Source organism: Austrofundulus limnaeus, unplaced genomic scaffold (genome assembly GCF_001266775.1).
Source record: "Austrofundulus limnaeus strain Quisiro unplaced genomic scaffold, Austrofundulus_limnaeus-1.0 Scaffold2424, whole genome shotgun sequence".
NCBI classification, from domain to species: Eukaryota; Metazoa; Chordata; class Actinopteri; order Cyprinodontiformes; family Rivulidae; genus Austrofundulus; species Austrofundulus limnaeus.
Genome location: NW_013954826.1, coordinates 1 through 10,604, shown reverse-complemented (window position 1 = coordinate 10,604; position 10,604 = coordinate 1). Strand labels below are relative to the sequence as shown.

At 44.9% G+C, this 10,604-nt stretch overlaps 1 protein-coding gene across 1 annotated transcript in view; it reads left to right on the top strand.

Moving 5' to 3' along the window:
* Nucleotides 1-9,978, top strand: part of nhsl1b (NHS-like 1b) — a gene marked incomplete at both ends in the record, with an annotated part of 17,946 nt that extends 7,968 nt beyond the window's left edge. Inside the window, 3 exon segments of the mRNA XM_013999714.1 lie at nt 1,634-1,832; nt 4,767-4,898; nt 6,757-9,978. Of these exon segments, the coding sequence (XP_013855168.1) occupies nt 1,634-1,832; nt 4,767-4,898; nt 6,757-9,978 (3,553 nt within the window).
* Between the last annotated feature and the right edge of the window lie 626 nt (nt 9,979-10,604).

Sequence of the window (10,604 nt, the reverse complement as noted above, 5' to 3'; positions counted from 1 at the left end):
ATACCCACCCACACCCCACCCCTGCTTCCAAAGATTAAGTAAGATTACTAAATTTATGTACGCAAAAAAAAAAGGTTACGGATTGTGGAAACGATTTATTCTGGATGTGTCTTCCTCAGGCTTCATAAAAAAAATCTGCCATCACCCTCACTAAAATTTACGATAAGTTAGAGATGGATTGGGGGCGGAGTTTGTGAAAACAACACCTGCAGAAACTAACTGCAATTAGTGGTGATGATGTATTCTTGTGTGCGACACATAAGCCCAATGGCAGTAGCCTGGACTTGCCTTCCTACGCAGTTCCTCGTTTCCTTTCACTACTCTGTCTGGGATTTATTGCTTCGGGAGCATTTCATTCGGGCCAATCAGAGAACAGAACATCAATTTTCTGCGCAGTGTCRGATTGTAGTTTATTTTACCCGGGCCAATCAGCAAACAGAAGGCGGAGTTTTGAACAATGTCAATTTTCTGCGCAATGTCTGCTCGTTAGTTTAGCTATGGCAGTGGAGGAAGTGAATGAAGCCAGTCTGTGTTGATAAGGCTTCCAAATTAAATTAAATTTSTCTGACAAAGCAGCAGCATCGTTTACAGTCGTCTCATTCAGCTCGGTCCTTTTCTCCTCTCAGTAGGGTTGTTTACAGCGCACGCGATTTCCGGTTAGCTTCTTAGCTTAGCCTCCTTCACAGTGGAGCTGGCACACATACTTGCAGCCGACTGATCCAATCATTTTAAACTTCAGCAGAGGCCARGCCTCCAGCAAGAATCACTTCTATATAGCCGAAGTCCAGACCCTCATACGAAGCAAAGTGAAGGACAAGGGTCTGGTTTTAACCAGGCTAGCAATGGCAGTGCAGAGCTGCTGATGCTAACCCTGCAGATATGTTTGATCATCTGAAACACCAACATAAATCGGAGTACAAGGAATGCCAGAAAATGCAAACCAAGGCCACAATGTCGGCTACATGCAAGTGCAATCGTCATTGAATAATCAACATAATTGATATTGGCTAAATGCCACAATTAATCCTGATTTTTTTGTTTTGTTTTGTTTTTTTGCCAGTATCGCCCAACCCTGACATCGCTACCCACCTATATATCCAAGCCGGCGCATTTTATTCTTTGTCTTCATTCTTCATAAAATAATGTCGATCACCTGCGTGCTTCTTGTGAAGTTTGCGAAATTTAGGTAAAAAACTAAACACCAAGGCGCAGTGCCCTGAGGGCGTCACCAGCTGGAAGAAGGCGTCAGAAAACCAAAAGACACTGCTCTACCTAAATGCCTGTTCACAGGTCTGTCATGCTACAGAGGTTACTCCTCCCTACACTGAGGAGTAGAAAAGAGGGAGARACAAGGAAAACAGACATGCAGGAAAATTAAAATTATAAATCTTTTATTTACCGTATTTATTCATGTATAATACGATCTCGAGTATAAAACGATCATCATTTTTTTAGCTTAAAAAGCATAAAACATCTAATCATCAATAACCTGTGTATAATACTACTCCCCCCACTTTATGGATTACTTTTGGGGTTAAATTGCTAGTATTATACATGAATAAATTCAGTATTTATTTCCTGTCGAGACAGGCCTAGCCACGTTAAGGTTTAAACCCTCACTTTCCTCTTACAGTCCACGGCTTCGTCATTGGAAGACGACAAATCTCAGCTCTCCGTGAGACCCCAGACGCCACAGAGAGGGGGTGAAGACGTGTCGGAGGTTGACGGACAGGTGGTGTGGAGAAAAGCGGCGCCCCTCCCGACCCCGGAGGAGAAGATGAGGCAGGAGGCTCAGGCCGTGCCAACAGACGTGGTCCCCATCAACATCACAGGTATGTTGCAGCTACACAAAACTATTTTGCTCCCAAGAACTAAATATTCATAAGTTTGTGAAAATAAATTGTCACTTTTCATTTATTTTAGTTCTGTACAAGGAGTATTACTTTTTATTTAACACTTGTAATCGTGTTTGTTTTATTCAATAAATCTTAATGATAGTTTTTTTTTCATCAGTTTAAGTCATGTTGCATAGTGAGTTGTTAAATGAAAGAAAAAGCCTCCAAAGTCCAAAATAAAACCAAGAGAGACCTTCAGAAGGTCTGAAAAACTGTTGATCAAACCACTTTAAAAGTCTACAACATAACCTGCCTKCTTGGAAGTAAAGCATAAAGAAATTATTAAAGGTTAGAAACTTTTGCATTATAATTTAAATTAGTGTAATATTTAATCATTATAGTTTTTAAATAGATTTCATGATGTGAGAACTTAATTTAGTCAAGAAACAGCACATGTAGGAAGCAGGCAGTAACAGGTTTTCAATTTTAAACCAAAAACTGTTTTTTTTTAGCTAAATGTCTCTTTTAAATTCTATAACTCAACAGATAACAGAGAAACAAGTTAAATGTTGGGATTTTTTATTTTATTTTATTCTCTGAGGCTGATTGGATGCAGAATAAACAGCTTCATCCACAGAGTGAAACTGTCAGTCATGGACGTCTGCCTCCTCTACATTCCTGTCACTTCTCATTGCGCCGCTCAGATTGACCTTCACCTTTCTTTATGCGTGCGTGCGTGCGTGCGTGCGTGCGTGCGTGTGTGTGTGTGTGTGTAACTCATTTGACAGCTTGTCCAGAGGTCAAGGCTTCTCAATGACTTCTCACCAGCCGTTTGACAGATGAACAGGCGTACACAGCGCGATGTGTCGACACAATCCTCTTGTCGGCGTGACTTTTTTTTTTTGTGATTGTGTTATGAAGACACAGTGTTCAAAAAAACTGGCTCCCATTTTTTTCTTTTTCTTTTTAAGATTTATCCATTAGATTATTTTGGAGCGAGACTCCAGAAATCAGCCTCAGCACCTTCGGCTGATGTCAAGGCCAGTTAACCTCAGTCTCCGTCTCCTGCAGATAATAACGAGAGCTTAATGCGGTCCCACTCCACGAGCGCACAGCATCGACCCCACCCACTGTCGCTTCAGGTTACCGAGCCTGTTCAACACACACACATACAGATCAGGGACTTTGGAGTTGGCGTGTTGGACACTCTCTGCCTTCCATGTCACATTCTGCTTCTTTAACACCATCACTCTGTCAGCAGCTCAGAGACGAGCAGCTCAGAGTGACACGTCACGTCTTCTCAGGTGAATTCAGACAAAGAGGAGCCTGAAACACTGATGGTGTGTTTGAGCACTCTTTCTCATACATCCTGTCCTGTGCATGTGTGTATAAACTGCATGTTTTTGACAAACGTTACTACCTCGGTTACTCAAATGTAAAGTTGGCACTAAACATTTAATTATTTATTTATTTTTGATATTTCTGTTTAAGAAAATGCTTCTGTCAGTTCATAAAATAGGGACTTTGTAGCTAATGCCAACAGTTTTATTCATTTCAAAGGAAGGTTTAAAGTACAACTAGAATACTTCCTGGAGAAACGCTTGCCTTTTGGTGCTGGATTATTTTCAACAGTTTTTGGGGATTTCTCTTGGCTACCACCAAACTAAATTTCAGCTGAATATGGCTAGAATTGGTCAAGTTATGGTCAGTTTTAGATTTTAGCTATGGCTAATATAGAGAACCTTTTTTGAGGCGAATAATAGGAAGCAGGTATAAAGAAAACAAAAGCGGTCCAAGGATCGATCCCTGTGGAACCCCACAGGAAAGAGGCTCTGAGGCAGAAAAGAAGTTTCCAACATTAACACTAAAACGTCCGCCATTCAAATGAATGAGGCGGAGGAGGAATTCATTTGAATTGGCAAGCCCTGATTTACAAGTTTTTACATTCAAATATCTGGTAATGAATTTGCCAAGATTTAAAGTCAGAAATGTCTTTGTTTATGAATCTGCTGTTAAACACACATTTACAAACCAAACTACTATTCTGAAAACAAGATCCAAATGTGTATTTTTTACTGTATTGTAGTTATTTTATTAGAAGTCCATTTTTAGCATTTAGATCCAAGTTATCCTTGAGGTATTCAGCTAAAAAGATTAATCAATAATGTCACAACCTAATAAATACCTTTTAAATTGCTTTTAAATGTTAATTGTAGGAATTTAACAGAAGTTGTTAGAAACTTGGGCAAAGCCAGTGTAACATTTGGTATTTGCTTCTTGCAGGTTCAATGATAAATTTCAGACAAAGCTAGTCTTTATTTGAAGTGTTTTCCTTTTATGATTTTGTTGATGTACTTGACTAATGTGTGTGTATATTTGCTTGAGTCTTGTAAAGTGTCTTTGAGTTTTAAAAATATTACTATTCAAATAAAATGTATTATTATTATTACATATTAGACTCAGATAAGCTAATTAATTAAATTTCTGAGCACTCAGCATCAACATTTTTATTAGCTTGTTTTTTTTATTATTTTAAAAAGCTCCACAAAGCCTGAACTAATGCATCCGAAATGAAAAATGATAATTCCTTAAATGAGTGCACATCGTTCAGCCTCATGCCAGAGTTTAAAACAAAGATGTGTGATCTGTCAGTGTTGGGGTCAGCTACTACCACACCAAATTTGATGAATGTGGCTAAACACAGCTAAGTGTTATTCAGCCATGATGGAGGTGGAGAGGTGAGGTGTTTTCTTGTAACTTGTTTGAACTGACCCTCGTGTTCCCCACCCTGTTAATGTTGCATGTTTCAACTTAAAAAAAAAAAAACCTGAAACCCTCTGCATGTTGTTGAGTTTGTTCCTTTCAACTAACCAACTGCTCTTTGCCTGTGTGTCCGCCTGCTCTACGCTCTCTTGCTCTCCCGGCCACCAGGGGCAGTGTTTGACCGCCAGGCGAGCATCCGCCGCTCCCTCATTAACACTGACACCATGTCCCGCCGGCCCAGGAAGGTCAAACGCAGAAAGACTATATCAGGGCCGCCTGACAACATCAACCAGGAGCTAGGTATGGCTTACCGCGGAGCTCCAACAGTCTGCAGTTCTGAACACCTTTCATTTGGTCGTCACTTTCAACAGACATTCTGTTATTTATCTCACAACCACAAGTAATGAGTCATTTGTTTTCAGTGGGAGGGAGGTTGGATCGTAGCCTTACAGATGTTTTCTGCAGATGACCTCAGCCACTCTACTCCACCCAGTTAAAAAAAGCATTCATGGCTAAAAATCAACTATGAAACCCTTCCAGCGGTTTTGTGGTTACAACTCAACTTTTTATTGGTTTGAAACACAAGAGGCTCGTGTTCTGGGGTGTTTCTGAGATACGAGTTTTGTGCAGCAACCCTTATATGTGACCAATCATATCAAAACAAGGATTAAGTCTAAAAGTGGAGAAATAGGCAAATATACTGTTTTGATTAAAATGTTTGTAAAAAATTGCATTTTGTCAAAACATAATGAATAAATGCCTTATCAGTGTATCATCTGAATGAACTTTCTGAATCACAAAACAAAATTTTGAAGCACTTTTTTTGAGCAGTAGCAACAAAAACACTGATTTTGAGGAAAAATGCCTTTAAAGTGAGCTAGGAAGGTTTTGTTTCATTTCATCTGGAAAATCTTAATATTCAAATATAGTTTGAGGTTTCCTCTTTATAAGGACATCAAAAATTCCTCATGAAATTTACATAAAATTAGGTTTCAGATCAAATATTTATGTATTATTGTAACCAACAAGACAAATTAAGTCATATATGTGGATTTACTTGTGATATCAGAATGATCCAGGTATCAAAATGTAGCTTTTAAAGCCAAGAATCTGAAAATGTGATTTGACTTAATCCTCATTTCGATATGATGGGTCACATATAAGTTAAACTCATCATCTTTTCATAGTGTTGTTCTAAAAATATATGTTTCCTAAACTGTTGTGGAGTTCATGTTAAATATGATGATCCAGACGTCCCCCAGCCTTACTCAGCTGAATTGGGTGTTAAGCTCTCTAAGCTGTGCTCTGACGGTGCACCGTCACTGTTTACTTACATGTCATGTTGTAGCAGCATCTCTGAGGTCACCGAGGCTGATAGGAGAAGGGCTTTAAAGTCTGGTTTGTGCCCCGTCCACCACGGCACCTGACTGTCATCATTACTGGAGCTGGGGTAATTGTCCCAGTGCTTCTTCCCTCCCTCCTTTTGCACCAGAGCTGCAGCTTAATCTATTGCAGTAGCAGCAGCAGCAGCAGCAGCCAAGCTGTCAGTTCAGCTTTTAGCAAAGGAGGGAGAAGAGTGTATGTGTGGTTTAGAGACAGACAGAGAAGAAGGGAAAGGACGCAGGAGGTGTGTTTGATTTTTGGGTGTACAAACACCAGGAGAGACGCCACAAATGAGAAACACGTTAGACATCATCTGTTCAAATTGTGCACCAGCAGGTACGGTCAGTGTGTGTCTGCGTTTGTGTATGTCCTTGTGTCGGCGCATAGTTTACAGTCTGTTGTTTGTGATTAGATTCGAGCTTCGTAACGTTGTGTTTTTGATGCCGACGTGTTGGCTGCCACATGCTTCACCAGACCCCAGGAGATGATTGGCTTTTCTATTAGACCGAGCTAGAGCCAGATTCAGAGTGCGTCGGTCGTGTTTCTGTTTCCTCTCATGTCATTTCCTCCTTAATGAAGAAGACCAGGTGTTTTTAACACAAATGACAGGGCTACGACTAATCTAATTAAAAAGCTTCTCTGTGAACAGTTTATCTGGCAGCTGGAAAGAAGGTTTTATGAGGGAGGAAGTTCTGGACAAGAGGGAAAATGTAGTACTGGACGAAGAGAAAAACAGATTTCTCAATCACATTTTTATTTTCTATTTGTTCCTCAGCAATAAAAGCACGGGGTGGAGAGCTTCGGCCGCATTCCATGTTCCTTCCGGGACAGTACTCCACTTTGGGCCGAGCTGGAAGCGTCAACTCAACCCTCCGACACTCTGAGACCAGAGACACGAGCTGCCAGACGGAGGAGGTGAAGGTCGTGCCCCCGTCCATGAGAAGGATCCGGGCGCAGAGAGGACAGGGCATCGCCGCTCAGATGGCCGGCTTATCCGCTTCCTCTTCGACAGGAAGCATCTCCATCTCCAGCACCGACAGCTCCGGCGTCGTGATGATGCACCAGTTCAACGGAGACCCCTCACGTTTTCACAGCCTGCCCCGGCAGGGCGCCAGGGTGTCCCTCAGCGCGGATCCCATCTACAGCAGCACGCCCATCAAGCCCGACGATCGGCCTCAGCGGCAGATCGGGAAGTTTCAGGTCGACAGTACGGTGGTGCACATGAGGAACGCTCCCAGGACGAACTCTTTGCCCAGGCCCAAGTCCCAGGAGGTGAGGGGGACGCAGTCTGGTGAGTGGGACGGCAGCGTAGCCTGCGTGGTTTCTCCTCAGGCTGCCTATTCCACTTCCTACATCCCCAATGCCACCCTGTCCGGCTCCACAGAGGTCATTACCCTCAAGACGTCCATTCCTTCACATCAMTCGCCAATGTCGGCGTACAACGCCCCTCAACCACCCACTAACACCGATCCTCTGGTCTCCAGTCCGACACCCTTTTCTCACAGCTCCACCTGCCCAGCTTTGGCCACTTCTACTCCTAAACACCCGGCCCAGGGGAGCGGATCAGTCAATGAGTTGAATTGCTCAGACAGCAGCGTTCACAGCCACAGCACCTTAGCCCCCACTCCTCCGTGCGGCCCACCAGAAGAACAGTGGATCTACGACACACCTGAAAACGTCGTCGCTCAACACCGCACTCTCACCTCCAGCTGTTCCACTCCCATCAACCAGCTGTACAGCAGCCTGGACCACTCCTCCAGGACCACAACGGACTCCAGCTCCCTGTACTCCCAAGACAACGATGGCTACTTCACCTCGATGCACTTGGACTCGGGCCTGCGCTCTCGGAGTCACGGCAGCGGGCACGGGGCGGCGGCGGGCCGGGCCGCTCGACACAGCATGTACGAGTGCCGCGAGCTGTCCAATCAGGAGGACTCGGGGAGCCTTTACAGCGACCGCTCCCTGTCGCGCAGCATCTCCCTTCGTAAGTGTAAGAAGCCTCCGCCTCCTCCGTCTCGTACGGATTCCCTCCGACGCAAACCCGGAGTGAAAAAGCCTCTCGGCAGCGCCGGCGGAGCCGATCATCCCAACGGTATGCTCAGTGAAACCCTCATTGCCAGCTTGCAGCAGAGCTTACAGATGGGACTGAGGGGAGGAAAGGGAAGAGGCGCCTCGCCGTCTTCGCCATCTCACAGTCCGAGCAGCGACTACGACGACCCTTGGGTGCTGCGACCGCGCAGTCACAGCAGCATCAGTGCGTGCAGCTCTGCAGCGTCGCTGGCGGCCAACTGTGGCGGCGTATCCAACGCGTACTCCTTATGCCACGTGACGCCAACCCCCAGTGACACCAGCAGCTTACGCTCCGACTATGCRGATTCCTGGGGATACTATTCGGACTACCCTCGCAACAACGGGGACCAGAAGACGCAGACTCCTTCAACGCAGGGCGCAGAAAGCCTCTCGGCCGGGGTTCATCCAGAAGCCTCGCAGAACGGAGGAGAAACTCGAGACAACCAGGCCCAGGGGGCTCCAGGTCGGGAGGGAGGGGAGTCGATGAAGATCAAACCCTCCAGCTCCTCACCAGACAGGGTGCACAGACTCACCTCCCCATCCAGCGGCTACTCCAGCCAGTCCAACACCCCCACAGCTGGAACCCCTGTCCCTGCTCTGATCAGCAGGTCTCCCTCCGGCAGTCGACCCAAACCCAGAGTACCAGAGAGGAAGTCTTCTCTCTTGTCCTCAGTTTCTGTGTCCTCTTCCTCTACGTCTCTTTCCTCCAACACCTCAGACTCACTCAAGAGCTCTGGTCCTCCCCCACCTCCTCCTCCTCCTCCTCCCCTGCTGCTTCTCTCCTCCTCAGCTCCCAGCACCCCTCTCAACCCTCCTCCACCCTTCCCTCCACCAATCCCACTGAGTTCTGATACAGACTCCCCCTCTCCCCCACCACTCCCCAACCCCTTCACCAACACCCCGTGGGGGGATTCCACGAGCCCACTCCCTGCCTGCTGCGCTTCTCCAGAATTCCCTCCTCCTCCCTCCCCCGATCTGCTGATTCACACCAGTTCATCCTTCAACGGGAGCCTCAGTCCTCCCSCTCCACCTCCTCCTTTGCCTCCTCTCGTAGATGCATCCTTCCCCCCCAAGAAGGCAGTGAAGGTTGCCCCTAAACCAGACCTGTCCACCATCCCAACAAAGTCCACTAAGCCCCTCATTACTCCATTCGCCCTGCAGAGTGTTCAGCTGCGTTCAGTCAAACGGCCAGAGAACCAAATCAACGGTGAATTGGATCACATCAAAACTCAGGAGACAATGGAAACCATTCAAGGTCTGAAACCTCAGACCCTGGAACACTACCCCCAAACGAATCCTGCAGTGTTCACCCTGCTGGACAGCTCCGCAGAGGAGGATTTGCAGAAGTCCTCCCCATCGCCTGTGTCGAAACTTCTGGAAGAGTTGTCGCTAGACTGCAGRATCCCAGGCGAAACAGCAGATAGTGATGTCATCAATGGAAAAACCGAGMACCAGAGTTACTCTCCGTTTAAAGGAAATGAAAACGGGAAATCACCGCCCAGTCCCCCACAAAGCTGTGAAAGTTCTCCCTSCAAACAGAAGCCCCCAGCAGTCTCCAAGAAACCCAAACTCTCTTTTGTCCCATCGTCTCACCCCCAACCGATCGACGAGCACACTCCAGCACATCACGAGGACACGACTTCTCAAACCAAAACAAAGGACAGAGTCGATGCACCACAAAGTCAGAGAGAGGTAAAAGGTGAACWAGACGAGAAGGACTCGACAGAAAGCTGGGACCTTTTAACAGAAAGGAGTGAGGCATTCATTGAATTTCAGGAAGAGTTCTCCATTAGTGCCTCTCCAAGCCAAGAGACYAGTCTTGAGCACGAACTTTGTTCTAATGGAGATATTAACGAGGAAGAAGACGAGGAAGGAGATGGAACGAGCAGCATCACAGAGTCCATCAGCTCCAAGGAGGACGATACGAGTAAGTCCACTGATATAACTTCTCATTATTGTTTCCCTCTTTTTATTTGTCATGCATGTTTTTTTAAAACTACTTCTGCATACCTAGTGCTACATTAGTTTTTTCTGCATCAAGTCTTTAATCTCATTCAGGGGATGGATGCTACAACTTCTGGCTTTTGTAACATTTGGGCTTTTCWAATTATTTAACTTTATTTAGGGATATTTGCCCCTTCAAAATACAATAACATCGTTGTGCTTTACTGGCTCTGTTTTTGTCTTATGTTACTTTTAACTGTCATTTTGCTACTTTTAGGTTTTAGCTAGCTGGTTGAAACTTTAAGTCAGTCTTTTGTCAATTTTAGCTTAACTCTGTGCTGCCTTTAGTTAGCTTTTTGCTTCTTCTAGCTTGTGGGTAATGTTTAGTTACTTTTAGATACCCTGTTCTACATTTATCTTTTAGTCATTTTCTATTTTTAGCTACTTATTTTCTTCATTTGAGTTAGCTTTTTGCTACTTTAAGTCGTTTGCCATTTTTAGGTATTTCTTGTCCCTTTTTTAATATATTTTTTGCTACTTTTAGACAGTAATTTGCTATTTTTAGCAATTTTACCTTTTTTAATATATTTTTGCTACTTTTAGACAGTA